The sequence below is a fragment of the Trichomycterus rosablanca genome, chromosome 5, assembly GCF_030014385.1.
Source record: "Trichomycterus rosablanca isolate fTriRos1 chromosome 5, fTriRos1.hap1, whole genome shotgun sequence".
Classification (NCBI taxonomy): domain Eukaryota; kingdom Metazoa; phylum Chordata; class Actinopteri; order Siluriformes; family Trichomycteridae; genus Trichomycterus; species Trichomycterus rosablanca.
In genome coordinates, this window is record NC_085992.1 from 48,133,382 (window position 1) to 48,156,938 (window position 23,557).

The window sequence follows — 23,557 nt, forward strand, 5'->3', positions numbered from 1 at the left end:
TGCATGTTTGCTGTTATTAATTAATGTCACAGTTTTAAATAAACACCAACTACTACAGAACATTTTGTGTGACTTGCTTACCTTAAAAAGCTCAGGCTTAATTAAACGGAGTATTACCACAGAGCGGTAGCCGAGTCAGACTCGTTCTGTCTGTGGAGCTAAACATTTTCTGTCAGTCAGAGCAGATGATCCTGAACTAACAAACTGAGCAACTGATGTACTTTTGCTTCTGCTTGGCTCTGTGAAGTAACATTTTCTGTTCTCATCTACATCAAAAGCAAGAACCGCTTATGATTTACGAAATTGAACCACAATTTTTTTTTTTTTATTGTATTTATTTATTTATTTTAGGAGCATTCTTGGATTCACAGGAATTTGAAAACCAGCTACTTCTGAAACTAAATAAGACATTCTGGGTGTCTTTGTAGATTGATAGCGCTTTCCACCAAAAGAACTCTGGTTCTTGAACCGGTTCTGTTCAGGTTTCTTAGAACTTTGGTGTTTTGTAGAGAACCGACCCACGTTTCCACCAGTTTTTGAGAACCGAGCCTGCATCATCAAAGGTGGGCGTTGCTTAACAAATATCATGGCGGAGCGTGTAGAATATGTGCGAGCATTTGTGCTGTTGTTACAGATGTTCGTTTTTATGCAAAAAGCATCGATCAGCTATCAGTTATAAGAAGACGTAGACGTGTCGCAGTTGTTGTTTTCTTTAGTTCATTGACGTGAGAAGCGTTTTGTGCTTCGCTCTCACCGCAGTGAAACATCACTAAAGTTCCATGACACGAACATCCAATTGTGTGAAATAACCATCAAATCCAGTCTAAAAGCTCCACATATATGTGTTTAGCTGGATTAACTTCACGTGTGGTGTTAATACAGCTCGGGAGAGTCAAAAAAGCGTAACGTAAAAAAAATAAAGCGTAACTTGGCTGAATGTACTAAAAGTACGACATAGAAACACTCAATTTCTCTCCGTTATTACTGGTTATAAGCGCTCTGTACTGGTTATAAGCGCTCTGTACTGGTTATAAGTGCGCTGTACTGGTTATAAGCGCTCTGTACAGGTTATAAGACCTCTGTACTGGTTATAAGTGCTCTGTACTGCCCAAATTCATCGGTCGTTGTTTTAGTACAACAAGCCACGTCACGCTTTATTTATCATGTTAAGCGTTGTTCGTACTGTCCGGGTCACTTTCACCACGTCATATCACACAATTAATCTTTTTTAAGGCGCTTTGAAAATATCAGCGGCAAACTGGATCAAAATCCAATCAGGTGAACTTGCAGCGGCAAGCTCCATACGAGACACCAGCACAGTGGTTTAGCAAAGCACTCCAACCTCTACACTTTCACACGCCCACCAATTACAGTATGTCACGTTTCGCACTGAAAAACCAAGTTCGCTGGTTCGGTGGAACTGGTTCAAAGTTCAGGAACCAGAACCGGACCCGTTCCGCGTCGGTGGAGAAGGAATATGAGTGGACTTAAGTGTAAAAAGTGTAAAACTTAAAGTGTAAAACCTAAGCTGCTGTGTGATGGTGCTTGTGTACCTCCAATTTCTACTTTGAAAAATGTATGCATACTTCAACTTTTACTTGAGTAATTATTCTACCAGATTACTAGTACTTTTACTTACGTAAGGAACTTGTGTACTTCTGCCACCTCTGCAACACACACCGTGTTTGTTATGGTATCGATAATCTAATTTTGAAGCACCCAGGTCCAGATAATTACACAAATTAGACAGAGTGAAAACACGACTTCTTTTTTGGAAGCCGATCCCTCGACCTGGTGAACGTTTGGATGCAGGTGGTCCGAACATGTGGCTCACTGGAACAATCGAATCTGAAGAGCTGCTTTTCCGGACAAAGATTAGTTCTTGTCCCACACATTCCAAAGAAAATGGTCATGAAGCGTGTAATCTACTTTGGACCTTAGACCTTGTCTGACTGGCTAACTTACCTTTAATGTCTTTGTACGTGTTTTTCAAATGGTGTCACTTTTACCTCATTTCCTGTGTGTGTGTTACTTAAATGAGTCAGCTAAATAGTTATCTGCTGTTTTTCAAAGCAGACACAAATTCTACAGCATAGCCAAAGCCCATTAGGTGTTCTTATGATGTATACTTACTCATGCACTGCATTGCAGTCACACTAGAAACTTCGTCCAGTGTCCTAGGCTCTCCTGATTTCTAATTCAAATGAATTCCAGATATTCTACTCGTGAAAATGGACAACAATGCAAATAAGGAATTTGTTTTTATTCCTAATATTTTTCAGTGTGTACTGTGACCGAAATCCAGTTAATCTAACAATATTTGAACACTTTATTAGTTTAATTAGCACATCAATGACTCTGACTCAAACAGGAAAAACTCCCTCAGCAAGCCTTAAAGCCTTCTTTAAGTTTATTATTTAAGAGGAACAGTTGCACACAAAATCGTCTTGTGATCGTGTAACGGGGCGGGTTGTACCTTATTACAGAGGCGCCAGATGGAGACTCATACCTGCAAGGTTTTCAAGAAGAACCCGATTAAAGGATGCTTAACCAAGTCAGAACAATACATTTACATTTGCTGCATTTAGCAGACGCTTTTATCCAATTCAATCAATTAAGGATTAAGGGCCTTTTGTCAGAGGCCCAACAGTGGCAACTTGGTGGTGGTAGGACTTAAACCAACATCTTCTGATTACTAGTCTAATACAGTAGACCCTTGACTTACGAATTTAATTGGTTCCCGAAGGGCTGTTCTTAAGTCAAAATGTTTGTTAGTTAAACCTATTTTTCCCATAAGAAATAATGTAAATTATTTTGGGGGCCAGTGATAGCTCAGTGGTTAAGGCACTGGACTAGTAAACAGAAGGTTGCTGGTTCAAGCCCCACCACTACCAAGTTGCCACTGTTGGGTCCCTGAGCAAGGCCCTTAACCCTCAATTGCTCATTGTGTTCCGCTCACTGTGTAAGTCGCTTTGGATAAAAGCGTCTGCTAAATGCTGAAAATGTAAATGTAAATGTAAATAGAATTAATCTGTGCTAGACCTCCCAAATCCTAACCTTTAATTAATAACCTAACCTAAATAATTAATCTGTGCTAGACCTCCCAAATACCTAACCTTTCTAATGTCTTAAATTGTCTTTTTTGTTATAAATACAAGCATATTTCCCCTTAAATCTTAAATTATAGAATAGACATTCCTGTAATAAACAATAATAAACAACAATACACAGTAGTACTGTACTGTACATAAACACACACATCACATTTCAGTACAGTACGTGTGCTGTATCATACACCATAATACATTTCCTTTTTTTTTTTATAAAATGTATCTACCAGAAACAACAATAACTCTCATATTTCTATATTATTTCCTTCTTTATTTCAGTAGTGCTGTATTTTGTAGGTGTAATTGCACAAAAGAAAGAATCCTTTACTGAGCCGAGTTCCTTCTTCTCAACACTAAGCTTTCTCTGCACCTTCTTTAAGGCCATTTTAATGTAGAATTTTACAAAATATAAAGAAAACACCAAAAAAACACCGTCTGCTGTCCGAATGTTCACTCACTGTATATATATATATATATATATATATATATAGAGAGAGAGAGAGAGAGAGAGAGAGAGAGAGACGGTCGGAGTCAACTTGTTTCGCGAATTTCGGTTCGTAATCCGAAATTTGTTCGTACGTTAAGTTGAAAAAGATCATTTGTAACCCAAAATGTTCGTATGGTAAACAGTTTGTAACTCAAGGGTCTACTGTACCTCAACCGCTGAACCACTACTGTGGCTAAAGGGCCACAAACAAACAGGGCTACTAAGGGTCTGTCTGAAAACCTAGTGAGCTGTCTTGCTGCCTATTACCTACCTGATCAGCTGCCTCAGTAGAGAGGATTCTAATAAGACATTAAACTCATAAGACAGATAACTACTAGGACAGAGATTATGCCGATTGCGTCACCGCAGTTTTAGCTTACTAAGCTAACACAGTTAGCCTCAGGCTATTCAAACCAATGGGCTGAGGCGGCACAACCCACTAGCACGCCAGCTAACGTCTCCCTCTGTGTACCGAAAACGGTTAAACTGTCCCTGACGAACCTGAATTTACAAATAAACTACACTTGTGCACCTTTATACAATTACACATCAATGAGAATTTATTTACATTAAAATAGAACTCTGTTGGTGGCTCCACATTTGTCCATCATGTTTGTAATTTTTTGTGAGAAAAGTTGTGCCGCACTGAATGCTGGGATTGCATTCACGGCTAATTAAGCGTCTTAGAATTAAGGCGCCTCAGTAGGAGCCTCTTAAGGTATGTAAGAATTTAGACATGCCCTCTTCTTGGGAGTGTAGGATGATGTAAAATGCAGAGAGATCTCTAGGTTTTTGGACATACCCTGAGAATACAAAAATAAAGAAGGAAATGCAAATTAAAGCGCTTTTTCCACTTTGGCTTGTGGAAGAAATAGAGACACATAAGAACGGGTTATCACAGATGTGCCGACCAATCAGTCATCCAGCACGTGACAACTTCAGTAAAGAGAGGAAAGTCAGTAAATCCAGCCAAAACTACTAAAAGAGTGGGACAGACACTACACTAAATACATGACTACAGTAATCTGATTAAAGTGTTTATATTTCTGACAACTTGGTGTTCTCAGTAATGATATTGGATCACTTTTTTATCCACACCTTTGATGATTTTGTCGACACTTAAAAAGGAAAGAGACCAAAACCACACTGACAGTAACTAGTAATTTGAATGAAATGATCGATTCATATTTTATTCGGATACATAATATAACTTGTTAAACTTGTTGAAAATTCCTGTAAGACTGATGAATCAATTTGTGGATGGTTTTTGGTTTTTGTGGAATATCGGTTGGAATATCGCAGGGCTTATCCAAACTCCAACTCTAACCCTCTAACCAAGCATCTCTCAGGAACTCGTAACTGACCAGAGATCAGAAGAGAAAAGAAACACTATAACATGCTGCTCTCTTGTTGACTGTTAAATCCAAATGCGAGAGATTTCCGAAGCACGTCTGGAATCGATTTTCACCTAAACAGCATGTCTGCACCCTGCAGAAGCTGGAAATCGCTGGTACCTCTTTGTCCACTGTTGGTTTAATATAAGAGAAGCGTCCATACATACAGATGTGTAAAGGTGATGCAGTTCAGAAGCTTCTCTCTATGAAACACAAGAGTTCAAACTGGTTACATTCATGACAGAAACGGTAGTTACTGCTTACGCAAGCTTTCATCAGTTCAAGTTTAAATATCAAACACAGTCATGGACAATTTTGTATCTCCAATTCGCCTCACTTGCATGTTTTTGGACTGTGGGAGGAAACCGGAGCTCCCAGAGGAAACCCACACAGACACAGGGAGAACATGCAAACTCCACACAGAAAGGACCCGGACCACTCCACCTGGGAATTAAACCCAGGACCTTCTAGCTGTGAGGCGACAGTGCTACCCACCAAGATCCGATTAATAAATCTGCCTGTCATGCACATAAATGGACATGAAGGTTAAAAAAATCACCATACTTATATTAATATACTGAACAATGAGCTCTTTGTATACACTGATCAGCCATAACATTGAAACCACCTCCTTGTTTCTACACTCACTGTCCATGTTATCAGCTCCACTTACCATATAGAAACACTTTGTAGTTCTACAATTACTGACTGTAGTCCATCTGTTTCTCTACATACTTTTTTAACCTGCTTTTACCCTGTTCTTCAATGGTCAGGACCCCCACAGGACCACCACAGAGCAGGTATTATTTAGGTGGTGAATCATTCTCAGCACTGCAATGACAATGACATGGTGGTGGTGTGTTAGTCCACTCACTGTCCACTCTATTAGACACTCCTACCTAGTTGGTTCACCTTGTAGATGTAAAGTCAGAGACGATCGCTCATCTATTGCTGCTGTTTGAGTCGGTCATCTTCTAGACCTTCATCAGTGGTTACAGGACACTGCCCACGGGGCGCTGTTGGCTGGATGTTTTTTGTTGGTGGACTATTCTCAGTCCAGCAGTGACAGTGAGGTGTTTAAAAACTCCAGCAGCGCTGCTGTGTCTGATCCACTCATACCAGCACAACACACACTAACACACATGTCAGTGTCACTGCAGTGATCCACCACCCAAATAATACCTGCTCTGTGGTGGTCCTGTGGGGGTCCTGACCATTGAAGAACAGGGTGAAAGCAGGTTAAAGAAAGCATGTAGAGAAACAGATGGACTACAGTCAGTAATTGTAGAACTACAAAGTGCTTCTATATGGTAAGTGGAGCTGATAAAATGGACAGTGTGTGTAGAAACAAGGAGGTGGTTTTAATGTTATGGCTGATTAGTGTAAGTCGACAGTGAATGGTATTTTTGACCTAACTAAGTGTTCCAGTAAGACAGAACACACCAAGAAGTTTGTTTTTTAATTATTTAAAAACAGTTGCAACAGTAAAATCACTTTAACTCTAAGACAGTAAAGACATACATGTATATAAACACCGAGAAACAATAGCTTTGGTAAAAATTACACTAAATGTGTCTTTCTCTACTTGATGCAGAGCTTCCACAGACATTAGTCGTTAATTGGCCTATAAAAGACTGGAATACAGGATGGACGGATTTATTTAACAATAGCTCCTTCATTGTAAGTCATTTCATTTTGCAGACGTTAATCTGGCTCGACTTTGTTGACTTAAGGCTCCTGCATCTCCTGCTGTCTTCTCACAGCGCTAATGTTTGAATCAGTCGCATTAAAAGGCAGCAGCACGTGTTCAAACACGAGCTGTTTGAGTAATTACCTGGTAATTATACACGGTCTTTGCGTGATATTTCACCTCTTTGTGGTAAATTACTGGTGAATTAGGAGTATAAGTGTATTCATGGAATGGATTTTAAACTCCGAGCGATAGATAGCTCCTGGGACAGAAAGATAGTGACCGCTGAACCCCGTCTAGCCCGAGGCGTTCGCTAATGGATCTCGTCATGAAGACGAGACGAGTGCTGATGAACTTTTGGCCTTATTTCTGAGAAGTGTAATCACTCTTTCTATCAGCTCTGAGACACACAAGGTGCTCCTCCTATCAAACCTCTTTTTTTGTGCTTTCTGTCGTGTACGCTTGATCTGTGAAGTGCTTCCATTGTTTTGAGGTTGGAAGCCGGTAACAGGACTGCGACTGAAACCGACACTGGAAATCAGAACACACGGCTCTCACCCCGCACTTTTCCCACTGTGTCTACATCACAGGTTCAGGGACAATGAGGCATTGTGTGGTCGCCATTCAATCCGGCGTAGCGCTAGTTTTGACAGTGAGTGATCACATAAAAATAATGATGTCACTGCGAGCACTTAGCCAGGAAAGAACAAAGGGGTTCCTTATCTGAGCCTGAATTGTGTAATATTACTCAGGAGTTTAACAGGAAACAAGAGGAAAATAAAAATATATACACAGCCTTACTGAGTGTGGATATTCTCCCAGAATTCTTATTCAGAATACTGTATTATATTCATAACATGATATTTGTAACTGCTTCTGTATGATGGGTTAAACAAATGTAATAAGCACAAGTTGTGTAAACAGTTGATGTTTACATTTACACTGGTACTGTGTAACTCGAAGTCTCCTAAACTCGAAATCCTTGAAACTCGACACCCTTCGTCAAGAAATTTGTACCCTTGGGTGCTCAGGCGGTGCAGCGGTAAAACACATAAGCTGCGTTTTGTCTCGGCCCGAAACTCAGCTCTGTTATCCGGCTGGGCCGGGTGCCTACATGAAGAATGATTGGCTGTTTGTTGTTCATACAGGGTGGGAGCCGAATAGGGACCTCATAACTGATGCAATTATGACCTCTGCTGGCTGATTGATGGTGCCTGCACAGAGACGAGGGATAATGGGTTGATCAGGGTGTGTCTCTCCGTACACAAAGCTGATCCGCATATGAACTCGCCTTGTGCAGGTTAAAAGATGCAGTCGGTACTGCACACGTGTCGGAGGGGGCGTGTGTCAGTCTCGGTCTTCTCAATCAGGGCGAGATCGGCAGAGAGGTAGAGAGGAAGCATAATGCAATTGGTTAATAGGATACGCTAAAAAGTCGGGAGAAAAAAGGGAGAAAATGCATAAACAAAGATATATATTTGGCTTGAGCGGTGCGGTAAAACGTCATCAACGTGTGAATATGAGACGACTCTGTATTTGTGTGGAATAACCGTCAAATCCAGTCTGAAAGCTCCACATGTATCTGTGTTTATCTGGATTTTCCTCTCTGTTTCACTTTTAAACTTGTGTTACAGCTCAAGGTTCTGAGAAATTGTGAGAATCAGCTTCTCTGGGAGTCTAAAATGCTTATCATTAATGTACTAAAAGAAGGACACAGAAACACTAAACTTCTCTTAATTATTACTGATCATAAGTTCTTTCCACTAATGAAATTCCTTGTTGTTTCAGTACAATAAGTCAAATTAAGCTTTTTGCACCGCCGTCACACTCCATAGAAAGTAACGGCACAGCATTGCAAAAGCGGTTTTGTCACTTCTTATGTAAATGCGCCAGTGCTGAATGGAATACGTTATTCCAACATCAAGCATCTCCACGATTAAGAAGCATAAGGAAACAATAAAGAAATAAAGCTAAAGTGCAGCTTTTATCATATTTTTATATTGATTTTAACTGTTTTTAATTGTATTTCAGTGTTTTTATATTATATTTGTGTTATTTTCAGTCAAAAACAACCCCATTATTTTACATTAGCCTAAAATATATGCAGTTCCACGAGACCATGGATGCATTAACAGGTTCCCCAAACATCCTTATGGAAAAAGTTACCTTGAAACTCAACTCCTTTAAAACTAGACGCCACTCCCAGAACCAAGTGACGTCGAGTTTCAAGGTACCGCTGTATTTGTAATGCAGGTATATTTTTACAGATTCACTTTAATCGCTGCAGACTTTAGAGCATTTAACATTAAGGTGTCATAGTATAAGCAAGGGCAGTGGTAGCCTAGGTACTGAACTAGTGGTCAGAAGATTGCTGATTTAAGTCCCTCCTATGCCGAGCTGCCAGTATTGGCCCCTTGAGCAAGGCTTTAGATATAAGCATCTGCTAAATGTCTTAATCTAATGACGACAGTAGAGATGGTAGCCTGACTGTCTCCCTCTGGAAATAAATGCAGCTACTCTTAATATAGAACCGACACCTTTATTTTGTCATTAGAGCTTAGGCCATTCTAGCTAACGTCTTCTCTACAGATAATCAAACCGTCTTCAACACCTCCATCTGTATCTGGTTTCTCTCAGTGACGGCCCTGTCCGAGTCACCCGCTCTGCTGAGAGAATTATCGGCCCCCAGGTCACATTAATCAGGGACCTGTGATCCTGTAGAGCAGAGAGTCTGAAGATCTGAACCGACACTTATCCTGATAACCACGTCGTGCGTCGTGCCTACTGCCATTTGATAGGCAATACAAAGTAATAAAGACAACTTCCAGGTATGCAAGTCATATCTAGCAATTAAGTTTAACTAACAGTGAAAGGATTTTTACAACTGCCTGGTCACATCAGTATCAAATAACTAAGGGAAAAAAGAAAACTGAAGTACAAAATGAAAGTACATTTACAAAACATATAGAAAAATGTAAGTAAAGATAAAGTTTAGGTGGATATTAAATTTAAAAATAAGTGCAATGTAAACGCTTAAAGTGAATCTTTTGTCTTAAAAAATAGCTTACACCTTATGAACCTTATAAAGGACTGGTGCCCTTTCCAGGGTGTATTCAGGGTGTATGTGAGGGCTGTAAAAGGTTAATACAGCAGTATTCTTTAATATTCTTTAGTATTATTATTGTCATAAAATACAGTCATGTGAAAAAGTTCCTTTGAACAGTACTGAGAGATGGAGCTTGTGTAACTAAACAAATAAAACTGAAAAAAATACTTTTAAACTAGTTGTAAAATGTAATGAACAAAAATGGAGATTGATTGTGAGGAAAAAGTTAGTACACCCTATGCCCTAATAGCTGCCATTTGGCTGAAATAACTTCAGTTAGACGTTTCCTATAACCATCTACCGTCTCTGACATCGACTGCGAGAAAGTTTTTCTCTCTCCTCCATGCAGAATTTCTTCAGCTGTGTGAGGTTTGAAGTATAGATGCATGAGTACCGATACTGGTATCGGGTATTTGCCCGATACCGCGCTCATTAACTTGTACTCGTACTCGCAAACGAGGCTCCGATACTAAACATCCGATACCGTGTGCCTAGTGCACGTTGCTGCGTTACGCCTGGTTCACACTACACGATTTTTGCCCTGATTTTTGCTCGGCAGCTGGTCGGCGCTATGTCTGAGGTTTAAATAAAACTCCACTGTCCTCTAACGATGGTCTAATCATTGCAGCTGATGTGGTGCACCGGATTCTAATTTTAGACATTTTAAGTAGTAATAAATGTGGGGGTGTCCTAACTTTTTTCTCACTATAAATTTCCATTTTTGTTCATTACATTTTACAACTTTTTAAAAGTCATTTTAGTTTTATTTGTTTAATGATATAAGCTCCATCTCTCAGTACTGTTCAAATAAAGCTCAAATGTCCATATGTTTAAATATGTTCAAAAAGACAAAGGTTCTCATGGGGTGTCCTAACTTTTTCACATGACAGTAGATTTTGTAAATGCTTATCTCTGTTTTTTTTTTTTCCAGGAAAAGACACAAACTGCGGATGAGTGACTTTTCTGTGGTGCCGGCACTATAATGTGGAAGTCTGACACCCACACTGCTCTCTTAAGTCTGACTGAATGGAAGTTACACTCACAAAGCCCAGATCTATCCGTCAGTCTCTCTCTTCAGACGAGACCTTTGGGGATCGTTGATTGCCGGAACCTTCCTTTTATGTGGTCGTTTCTCGGCTTGAGAGAGGTCAACGTTATCTCCTGCACAATCTGAGTCATTCTGAACCTTCGACACTGGGGGGTATTCATGCCTCGGCCGCTACTTGACTTGTCCGGAACGGCCTAATCCATCTTTCTGGGAAATTATAAAGGATGGGAGCAATTTCATGCCAGGAGGTGTTTTTGTTTAGTCGGAGTGTCCTGTGCATCGAGTCCAGTCCAGTCTGGATGTGAAGGGGTGTGAACAGCAAGACCTCATTACCCAGCTGGCCTTTTTGGATTAAAGCAGGAACACTGGGACACCACAGTGGCTACGCCCAGGATCGAATAGACACGTATGTAGTCTCTGTCATGTAGAGTAAACAATAGGCCTTTTATTCTCACTTCCGATGTCTAAAGGCATGTCGGCTGTTCCGAAAACTGGCAGCCACAGGGCATCCAGAGTCACCCGAACTAACGGTCTGCTCAGCCTGCACGCTTTGTGGCTGTTTTAGTGTTCTGTGTTGCTCTTTAAATATTTTTTGTAATACAAAAGAATGGCCTTATTTACAAAACAAAAGAAACAGCGCTATGAGGAAATGGCTTAACAGGAAATGTTAATAATGCACGGCTTCTCTTTGAAACACGTATGCTTTTGTTTATGAATTGCAAATAACGCCCTGAATTTCATCTATTATTTTATGCCTGGCAGAAGTTGAAAGGCTCCTTGTTTGCATTTACCCATATCTAAATGCCACAGATTCTTATCGGGACTTTTATGGAAAAACAAGTTACTGGAGTCAAACAAATGTTTTAGCCACACGGTCTGTTTTCTCTCATTTGTGGAAAATAAATGCGAAGACTGGTCATCAAGCGCTGGAATCAGCCCAGTCCGCTAATCCAAACCACGGCTCCGTTTTGGGCAGGACGCAGTAAATGCAGCGGATGCCTCCGCCGCTTTTCTCTCGCAGAGCGTTCTCGGCTGAGTCTGCGGCCTGCTGGGATACACGTGTCGAATCACCTGCTTCATAAGGCTGGAAATAGATCACACATGTCGGCCGGCGGAGATGGGAAGAAAGGGAAAGTTACATTCTGAACTCGGTGTGCTGTTCGACTCACATCAAAGTTCGGCGGCGTTTATTGAGAGGGACCACCTACTTTACTTTATTAAAAATCGATGTGCGGGTAGATCTGACTGCGGAGATGAAGTGGTGGTGGGTGTGTGCGACGGAAAGAAATGTGCTTCGGGTAACGGAGAGATGAGAGAAGCGGCTTCATGTTTTACGTTTTTAAGACCTGATTTCATGCAGCTTCATATGTTATACACCGATCAGCCATAACATTAAAACCACCTCCTTGTTTCTACACTCACTGTCCATTTTATCAGCTCCACTTACCACATAGAAGCACTTTGTAGTTCTACAATTACTGACTGTACTCCATCTGTTTCTCTACATACTTTTTAAACCTGCTTTCACCCTGTTCTTCAATGGTCATGACCCCCACAGGACCACCACAGAGCAGGTATCTCTGTAGCTTCAGTCAGAATTTGTGTGTGTCTTGACTAAGTCCTGTCTTTCCCACCCAGCAGACTGAAAGCCAATTTTGTCCACTCCAGACACTAGCCAATTATACCTGCTAGAGGGCACCCAGCTAGCAGAGTTGAGATTCGAACCTGGGAATTCAGAATCTCTACGCTGGTGTGCTAGGGGATTATCCTGCTGCCCCACCTGAGCACCCCTTTTTTTTTTTACAATTTAAGATTATATTTATCACTTTGTTCTGCTTGTTGTCTTTTATTGATGGTAAATTTGGTCTCTTTGGACTCTTTTATACTCCCTCGTATGATGCAGTGAATGAATGTGTACTGTATTCCTATGTACTTGAGTCAGATGAGGTCTTTTTCCAGTCCTGAAAAGATCCAGGATCCAGACCCGTCAGACATGCACAGCAGTGCTGACTGCATGCGTCTGACCCGTCAAACGTTCTGATCCATTAACTAGAACCATTTCGGTCAGCGTAGGTGAGAAGGTTTCCAGCAAAAAGGATTACATCAAAGGCAGCAGCCACAATTACTTGACCGAGTTCTTAGCCTTTGAATCAACAGCAGAGGTTTTTTTAAAGGCTTGAAAGGAGGCTTAATCCTGCCTCGCGGGCGTCCGCATGAGCCCGCGCCGTCTTACTTCTCTGACGCTTCCTGCAGATGGGACACATGGTGTTTGTTTAGCGGCGCGCGACGCTTGAACGTCAGTGAGGAGTCAGTGTTCGTCAGCGACTTCACAGGTGCCGTGTGCTTTTTTATTTTAAGATAGCGTATTAAAATAATGACCCACGGAAAGGTTTGATAAGCAAAATGTGAAACAACAAAGATGGCACGGTTCATTGTTTCGTTACAGAGGACATGAGAGGATCTGACAAACGACTATAATTAAAATCATTAAGTGCGACACACCTTGCTCACAGACCCAGAGAGGAGCTGTCATCCGAGCAGCGTGCCTCTCACAATCTCAGATTGGTTAGATAACTCACTCGGAGTGAAAATAAACACCGCCCCGGTAATCTATGTCATTTCTTTTTTTTTTTATGACGGCTATTGTTTGTGCTGGAAAGAGCTTCAGAGAAAACTGGAGTGATCTTTGATGTCAGTATGCCAGAACTGATAATTCATCTAGATTTAATGTTCATACACAGAGCAAAAACATTGCATCATGCTACTCCATCCCTATTACATTGTAAATGACGGGGTGGTGATTGATTCTAGTGGTGCTTACAGATTACATCCAGACTATAGTGCTGGCCACGGGAACATGCAAAACATGGATAAATGCCACTCAGTGATCGTTAGTGTTTCCACACTGTTTTCCATCAGGGTTATCTTTAATAACTGTTGTTACACACCCACAGTCTTTAGCGTAATCTACACTGAGTGAGAATTCATAGCTGTTTAGTTCAGTTGTTTATTATTCTGGTTCACTAATGGCCCTCTCATCCAGACCCTTAATATACAATGAGGATTCTTCAAAAAGTTTCTGCCCTTTTTTTAACTCTATTTATTAAGAATTTTAAAAAGAAACTCCATCACTTTTCTACATAATCACCTTCCGATGCATTTTTCCAGCGTCATACCAACTTTTTACTGCCATCAACAAAATATGTAGCCACTGATGCAGCGCTGCTTTCACATCATCACATGAAATCTTCTTCCCCTTTAAGCTTCTTTGAGCGTCCAAAAAGGTGGAAATCAGATGGAGCTAAATCTGGACTATAAGCGTCTCTCAGTCTCTCAGTCTCTCAGACACGACCGATTACTGCTCCTCTGAAGCCATTCGTTCCTCTAAGCTGCGTGTCATTTTTCTGCCTTTCTGCAGTAGCTTTTTCACTGTTTCTTTCAGTAATTCTGCCCTGAAACAACAGCTGTTCACTGGCAGCGAATATACGAAGCAAATCATGTTCAGATTACTCAGTCCAGGGCTTTTGTTTGCTGTTTCACCACAACTTGTTTTGTATTAAAACCACATAAATGTCACAATGAAATTGTAGATGCTCGAGCTCCACTGGGGTGTTTTTTTTTCTCAGCCGTGATAAGTTGTAAGGCGACATGTTGGCTGCTGGTGGAGTGGGTGTTGCAGAGAAACATGGGGTTTAAGAATATGGGCTTAATCCTTGCCTAGGGTCTCTAGGTTTCTCTGGGTTTCCCTAACCTCCTATAAACAGGTAGAAGGTGGATTGTATGACCCAAGTGTCTGACTGAGTGATTAGATGTTAAAGTAAGGGACACCTTGTGATGGACTGGCACTTTTTCTTGGGTGTAGTCTTGCTTCTTGCCTTGCTTGTAGTGCTATAGGAACAAACATAGGAATATAGGAACAAACAAGCTACTTCAGCTTATATGAAGTAAATAAAAGAAAGTTATGGATATGTATGTTTATATACGTGCCACGGGGGCGCTGTTGGCTGGATATTTTTGGTTGGTGGACTATTCTCAGTCCAGCAATGACAGTGAGGTGTTTAAAAACTCCAGCAGCGCTGCTGTGTCTTATCCACTCATACCAGCACAACACACACTAACACACCACCACCATGTCAGTGTCACTGCAGTGCTGAGAATGATCCACCACCTAAATAATACCTGCTCTGTGGTGGTCCTGTGGGGGTCCTGACCATTGAGGAAAAGGGTGAAAGGGGGCTAACAAAGCATGCAGAGAAATAGATGGACTACAGTTAGTAATTGTAGAACTACAAAGTGCTCCTATATGGTAAGTGGAGCTGATAAAATGGACAGTGAGTGTAGAAACAAGGAGTTGGTTTTAATGTTATGGCTGATCGGTCTATATACAGTGTATCACAAAAGTGAGTACACCCCTCACATTTTTGCAGATATTTAAGTATATCTTTTCATGGGACAACACTGACAAAATGACACTTTGACACAATGAAAAGTAGTCTGTGTGCAGCTTATATAACAGTGTAAATTTATTCTTCCCTCAAAATAACTCAATATACAGCCATTAATGTCTAAACCACCGGCAACAAAAGTGAGTACACCCCTTAGTGAAAGTTCCTGAAGTGTCAATATTTTGTGTGGCCACCATTATTTCCCAGAACTGCCTTAACTCTCCTGGGCATGGAGTTTACCAGAGCTTCACAGGTTGCCACTGGAATGCTTTTCCACTCCTCCATGACGACATCACGGAGCCGGCGGATATTCGAGACTTTGCGTTCCTCCACCTTCCGCTTGAGGATGCCCCAAAGATGTTCTATTGGGTTTAGGTCTGGAGACATGCTTGGCCAGTCCATCACCTTTACCCTCAGCCTCTTCAATAAAGCAGTGGTCGTCTTAGAGGTGTGTTTGGGGTCATTATCATGCTGGAACACTGCCCTGCGACCCAGTTTCCGGAGGGAGGGGATCATGCTCTGCTTCAGTATTTCACAGTACATATTGGAGTTCATGTGTCCCTCAATGAAATGTAACTCCCCAACACCTGCTGCACTCATGCAGCCCCAGACCATGGCATTCCCACCACCATGCTTGACTGTAGGCATGACACACTTATCTTTGTACTCCTCACCTGATTGCCGCCACACATGCTTGAGACCATCTGAACCAAACAAATTAATCTTGGTCTCATCAGACCATAGGACATGGTTCCAGTAATCCATGTCCTTTGTTGACATGTCTTCAGCAAACTGTTTGCGAGCTTTCTTGTGTAGAGACTTCAGAAGAGGCTTCCTTCTGGGGTGACAGCCATGCAGACCAATTTGATGTAGTGTGCGGCGTATGGTCTGAGCACTGACAGGCTGACCCCCCACCTTTTCAATCTCTGCAGCAATGCTGACAGCACTCCTGCGCCTATCTTTCAAAGACAGCAGTTGGATGTGACGCTGAGCACGTGCACTCAGCTTCTTTGGACGACCAACACGAGGTCTGTTCTGAGTGGACCCTGCTCTTTTAAAACGCTGGATGATCTTGGCCACTGTGCTGCAGCTCAGTTTCAGGGTGTTGGCAATCTTCTTGTAGCCTTGGCCATCTTCATGTAGCGCAACAATTCGTCTTTTAAGATCCTCAGAGAGTTCTTTGCCATGAGGTGCCATGTTGGAACTTTCAGTGACCAGTATGAGAGAGTGTGAGAGCTGTACTACTAAATTGAACACACCTGCTCCCTATGCACACCTGAGACCTAGTAACACTAACGAGTCACATGACATTTTGGAGGGAAAATGACAAGCAGTGCTCAATTTGGACATTTAGGGGTGTAGTCTCTTAGGGGTGTACTCACTTTTGTTGCCGATGGTTTAGACATTAATGGCTGTATTTTGAGTTATTTTGAGGGAAGAATAAATTTACACTGTTATATAAGCTGCACACAGACTACTTTTCATTGTGTCAAAGTGTCATTTTGTCAGTGTTGTCCCATGAAAAGATATACTTAAATATCTGCAGAAATGTGAGGGGTGTACTCACTTTTGTGATACACTGTATGTACCTTTCCAAAAAGATTGATCAAGCTTCTTTGGCATCTACAAAGGTCCTCTTGGTAGCCCGATCCAGGCCCTTGTTTTATCTTCTCTGGTCTCGGACCGCCCCACCTGGGGATAGAGGAGGAAACCCACGCAGACACGGGGAGAACATGCAAACTCCACACAGAAAGGCCCTGGACTGCCACACTTGGGGATCGAACCCAGGACCTTCTTGCTGTGAGGTGACAGTGCTACCTACTAAAAGCCTACCTACTAAAAACTCTGTTATTTGTCACTGTTAAACATTTTGGTTTAATTTTTAAGGCTTGATTATTGGTGGATAAACTGACTCGGAGCATAGATCTTTCTCACACTCACTTAATTAATTTCTTAATTACAACCTGAATAGCACTTTAATGACTCTGTAATTGGTGTCTTCATAGCTCTGATTTAATTGTGCAGCCTGATTAAATTTTACAGCCTGATTTAATTGTAGCAGCTTTTAATAAAGAGAAGAGCTCGCTGTGCTCCGATCATAAAGGCAGTAGGTAAAACGTGCTGGTTACATTTCTCTACTGGCTAACATGTGCTTCCTCTAGCATATGCATAAACTTTGCTAAGGGTGCTGCTAATGTAAACGTATATAATAAGAAGGCAAGACTCTTGCTTTAAATAGGAGTACTCAGAGCCTGCTTTGAATACATCAGATTTAGAGTCCAGCAGCCTGTTGAAGGCAAACCAGAGTACCTGCTGATTCCATTCATCCATTCATTTAATCTGTTAATCTATTTTAAAACAGTAGACAACATGGTCTTAAGATTTGCACTGCCCAGTATACAATATTCGACCAAAAGTATGTGGACAGTCACACTCATTGCCAACAGCTACATAAAATAAATATCATGCTCTTAATTTTGTGATAATTGTTTGGAGAAGACTTTTACCTTCTTGAGCATGCTCCTGTGCACAAAGTAAAGTGGGCAAGCCGTAGCCTAGTGGTTAAGGTACTGGACTAGTAACCAGAATGTTGCTGGTTCAAGCCAGACCACTGCCAGGTTGCTGCTGTTGGGCCCTTGAGCAAGGCCCTTAACCCTCCATTGCTCAAACTGTATACTGTAACTAATGTAAGTCGCTTTGGATAAAGGCTTCTGCTAAATGCAGAAAATGTAAATGTACAGTCTATAAAATATGGGTTGATGAGCTTAACATAAAGAAACTTTAGCGGCCTGCACAGAGCCGTGGTGTCAAACCTTTAGAACCCTTTTGAGAAAGATCTTCCAGTCCAACATTATGGCTTCACTGAAGCTCTTTCAACTGAATGACCACAAATTGAGCACAACACATGATGTGTGTGTGTGTTTGTGTGTGTGTGAGGCGTGTCACCTCCATTTTAGTACACATGATTTTGGAATAGTGTGTTCATCCATTACAAGGTCAGGTGTCAACATATGTTTGGCTCTGTAGTATATACTGTATAGTGGTTGAGCCCCGTTGATGCCCAAAAAGCTTCAGGTGAGAAGAATGGCGTCTTTTTTGTACCTGAAGAGGTCAGTTAGTGTGTTGATCTGCTCAGTGATGTGTCATGAGCAGCAGGATAAAAGAACCAGTTGCTGGCATTATGTGTGTGTGTTTGTTTGTTTGTTTATTAGGATTTTAACGTCATGTTTTACACTTTGGTTACATTCATAACAGGAACGGTAGTTACTCATTACACAAAATTCATCAGTGTACACAAGGTTATATCAAACACAGTCATGGACAATTTAGTGTCTGAAAATTCACCTCACTTGCACGTCTTTGGACTGTGGGAGGAAACCGGAGCACCCAGAGTAAACCCATGCAGACACGAGGAGAACATGCAAACTCCACACAGAAAGGACCCGGACCGCCCCACCTGGGGTTCGAACCCAGGATCTTCTTGCTGTAAGGCGACAGTGCTACCCACCGAGCAACCGTGCCGCCCTTATGTGTGTCAGTTGGGAGATGGAAATAGTTGGTGGGAGTTGTATATGACTAAAGTTTTGAAAGACAAAAAATTAGTTCTCCTTTAAAATATAAAAGACAGAAATGTACCTGCTGATTTGCTTACATCTGTTTTGGTTAAACAGCTTTAAATATATTTAGGTTCACAGCAGAAAATCCAGTTAGTCCATACAGTGATTTAATACCATTATCATCTCCAAACCTCTTCTCTGCAGTCGTTTTATGTAAATTCAAAGAATTCCAACCCACCCATAACCAAACACGCCTTAAAGTACTAATTATGTTTAAAGTGGGGTAATTACCTACATCAGACATGCTTTATTTTGGTGTGGATGTTCTGCAAACTCTGCAGTAGGAGAACTTTGTGTCAACATTTAACTCTTCCTACACGGTTTTATATTTATTTCATAACCTCAACTCTATTAAACACTTTTGGGAATTAAAATGCTGACTGTGAATAAGGCCTTCTTGTCCTACACCAGTGTCTGGCCACACAAATGCTCTTTACAAATACCTACAGTCTTGGGGAGGGTCTTGTCTATAGTCAGCTGTCAAGACAGTGGTAGCCTAGTGGTTAGAGCTTTGGGCTTTACACTGAAAGGTTGAGAGTTCGAATCCCTGCCATGCAGCCACTGTTGGACCCTTGAGCAAGGCCCTTAACCCTGTCTGCTCCAGGATCGCTGTACAATAGCTGACCTTGTGCTCTGACCCTAGCTTCTAAAAAAAAACTGTACACTTGTATATCCGATCAGCCATAACATTAAAACCACCTCCTTGTTTCTACACTCAATGTCCATTTTATCAGCTCCACTTACCATATAGAAGCACTTTGTAGTTCTACAATTACTGACTGTAGTCCATCTCTACATACTTTTTTAACCTGCTTTCACTCTGTTCTTCAAGGGTCAGGACACCCACAGGACCACCACAGAGCAGGTATTATTTAGGTGGTGGATGATTCTCAGCACTGCAGTGACACTGACATGGTGGTGGTGTGTTATGTGTTGTGCTGGTATGAGTGGATCAGACACAGCAGCGCTGCTGGAGTTTTTAAATACCGTGTCCACTCACTGTCCACTCTATTAGACACTCCTACCTAGTTGGTCCACCTTGTAGATGTAAAGTCAGAGACGATCGCTCATCTATTGCTGCTGTTTGAGTCGGTCATCTTCTAGACCCTCATCAGTGGTCACAGGACGCTGCCCACGGGGCGCTGTTGGCTGGCTATTTTTAGTTGGTGGACTATTCTCAGTCCAGCAGTGACAGTGAGGCGTTTAAAAACTCCAGCAGCGCTGCTGTGTCTTATCCACTCATACCAGCACAACACACACTAACACACCACCACCATGTCAGTGTCACTGCAGTGCTGAGAATGATCCACCACCTAAATAATACCTGCTCTGTGGTGGTCCTGACCATTGAAGAACAGCATGAAAGGGGGCTAACAAAGCATGCAGAGAAACAGATGGACTACAGTCAGTAATTGTAGAACTACAAAGTGTTTCTATATGGTAAGTTTAGCTGATAAAATGGACAGTGAGTGTAGAAACAAGGAGGTGGTTTTAATGTTATGGCTGATCAGTGTATATATGATAAATAAACGCATTCTATCTATGTCCACATACTTTTGGACATAGAGTGTACTGGTGTGTTTACATTTACATTCGTGGCATTTAGTGGACGCTTTTATCCAAAGTGACTTCAATTATTAGAGCAATTGAGGGGTTAAGGGCCTTGCTCAGGGGCCCAATAGTGGCAACTTGGTGGTGGTGGGACTTAAACCAGCAACCTTTTTATCACTATTCCAGTACCTTAACCACTGAGCTACTGCTGTTTCAGTCACATACAGACGGTTTCAAGTATATATTACTATATAAGTACATATTGATTGTCACTTAGTTGGTGCTGCTGTGAGTGTAGGTGAAGCATTGCAAGGTGGACCCTAGGGACCTAGGTTTAATCCATGTCTCAATGAACTCTCTGTGTTTTTTTTTTATTTCCAAAATTTTCCTTCCATTACTTAAGTATTTAAATAAATATATGAGTGTTTGTTGCTCTGTAATGGACTGGATCCTTGTCCAGGTTATTTTTCTGTCATGTCCAGTGTTTACAAACGGAACTGGACTCACCGCACCCTAACCAGCAAAAAGTGGGCAGTGAAATTACGGGAATAAATGCACCGGGCAGCATTGTTTCTTTGGTTGTTTTTTGAGGTTGATCGTCCAGACAAATTTCAGCTCAGCATAAGGCATGTTCCATGTATTTTTAATGAGTGCAGTCAAACCAGCCTTTATTATTAGCATTATATGGGCACCGAGAAGTCAGAAGCTGTGTTTAAACCCAAATAAGAATAAGGAAGATATGATACAAAATCAATTAACACTATAGGACATCCAACACCCCCAAATTAATAAAGTAGCTGTAGGTAGAATATTGACCTAGTGTGTGTGTGTCTGTGTGTGTGTGTCTGTGTGTGTGTGTGCAGGGAACTCTTCTATTCTCCAGTACTGAGGGCGGAGGGAGGGAGAGAGGGAGGGATGAAGGGAGGGTGAAAGTGCTATAAAAGCGGGCCTCCCCCATCAGAGAGACACACGGTGAACACCGGTACACCCGCACGGATTAAGTGACTCTTAAATTCAGATCGAATCGCGCTTGAACACAGTTTTATACACTGAATTATACCGATGCGCCAAATCTGCCTGCACACGCATGTTTAGCACATCATGCTGATCCTGTAGAATAGTCATATTCATACAGCTGGCTACCAAGGTCCTTACTGACCCGTAATGTTTATACCTGCATTCGCCGTACATTTCTGAACGGATTTTATCCTCTGAATCTCCCAGAGAGCTCTGAATTGTTCTGCGGCTTCTATAGAAGATCACCGGTAGGATGCTGCTGGCGCACTCGGGCTGCTGCTGCTGGCTGCTTGCGCTCATCCTGACGCACACGGGAGTCAAAGCAAACAACAACCACAACTCCAACAACCACCACCACAGCAACCATCCCAGCAAAAACAACAACATTAAAACTGCGGTGCTGGGTGAAGCACCTACAGCCGCTTCAACCCGCACTGGATCCGGACCTCACCACCACGCCGCGTCCAGGAAAACAAACGCGCCAATGCAGGTAAGTGCGCACCGCACAGACGACAGGTGTACTCTTCTTTTCACTTGTAAACAAGACTAATTGTGTTTGCACCCAATTTAACCACCCAAATTAGATACACACCTACCAGGTCTTGTGTTTGGAATGATAGGAAACACTCACCTTGTGTGTGAATTTAAAGAAAGTGGTCGATTTTTGTGCACTAAACAAAGTAGTGATGTGAAATAAGGGAGGAACCTTATTACTCACATTTTAAGCCATCAATTGAATCATTTTCACACTCAGTACTTTTGAACATATCCACAAATGCACACATCAACATAATTAATCAACATTAGATAGATAGATAGATAGATAGATAGATAGATAGATAGATAGATACTTTATTGATCCCGAAGGAAATTAAAGCCCCAGTAGCATAATACAACAAATAATGAACAATACAAAACAAAACAAAAGCAAACAGAAAAACTAGAACTGAGTATTTCTTGTATTTTACATAAAATGGATAACTGGTAACTGTAATGACTATGCATGAGGTATAGTTTCAGTGTAAAGATTGAATAGTAATTAAATTATTAAATAGTAAAGTGACATGTGACAATATTGCACAATGAGGCCAATATAGCCATATATATACATACACATATATACACATATACATACATATACACATATGCAAATACATACACACACACACACACACACACACACACATATATATATATATATATATATATATACATTTGCACATGCATGTGCATACAAGTACGTACACACATGACTACATTAGGACCCTTAGTCTTTAGCTACAGCCAGCCGTCCCTGCCTGGTGGAGTTGTAGAGCCTAATGGCTCTGGGTACGAAGGACCTTCTAAGCCTGGTACAGCAAATCAATTTACTATTAAAATAAAAATGCGTTATTGGAATCATTTTCGCCATACGCACAGTTCCACAAAGTACAGATGAGTGTTCAAGGCAAAATCGACCTACCATTTAGTTGTAAATCACATATTAAAACAATTTTACCACCCTTTAACAGATCTACAGTTACACAGTCTAGTAATGGCCATTAAAATAAGACAAACCTAAACAGATAAACATGTACAAACTGCAGATACGCATCATGCTCATTTAACCTTCCATTTCATTTTAAATCAGTTAATCAAATAATTGTCACACATCCGCCGCCTGTAAACAGATGTAAACAGATGTAAACTTGTAAACTGTACAATTATTATTATTATTATAATTATTATTATTAGTTTTATACATAGTAAAACAAATGCACATTTGCACAAACTAGGTCACAAACGTTGCATAGGAATTAACCTTCCAGAAAATTTGGTCCGCAGGCAAGAACTGCAAGTACCATTGCTATTTTTACCCAATAGTCCTATTAAATAAAAGTAATGACTCAAAATAACTTAATTAAATGTACAATTAAATTTACTACCAGTACAGCACTTCAGTTCCAATCCTTAGCTTCAGTTTGTCTGTGTGAAGTTTGGCATGTACTTGGGTTTCTTTTGGACACTCCAATGCCACAAAGTACCTGGTTATCTACATAAAATCCCCCCTATGTGACTGTGTGCCGTATGTGCTGTGTGATGCCCTTTAATG

At 41.2% G+C, this 23,557-nt stretch overlaps 1 protein-coding gene across 1 annotated transcript in view; it reads left to right on the plus strand.

Annotated features, from left to right (window-relative positions):
* The first annotated feature begins 21,708 nt into the window (after window positions 1-21,708).
* The window catches only part of dkk2 (dickkopf WNT signaling pathway inhibitor 2), a 32,257-nt gene continuing 30,408 nt past the window's right edge, over window positions 21,709-23,557 (plus strand). Inside the window, exon 1 of the mRNA XM_062995298.1 lies at window positions 21,709-21,955. Within this exon, the coding sequence (XP_062851368.1) occupies window positions 21,719-21,955 (237 nt within the window). The 5' untranslated portion in view covers window positions 21,709-21,718. The remainder of the gene's footprint in view (window positions 21,956-23,557) is intronic.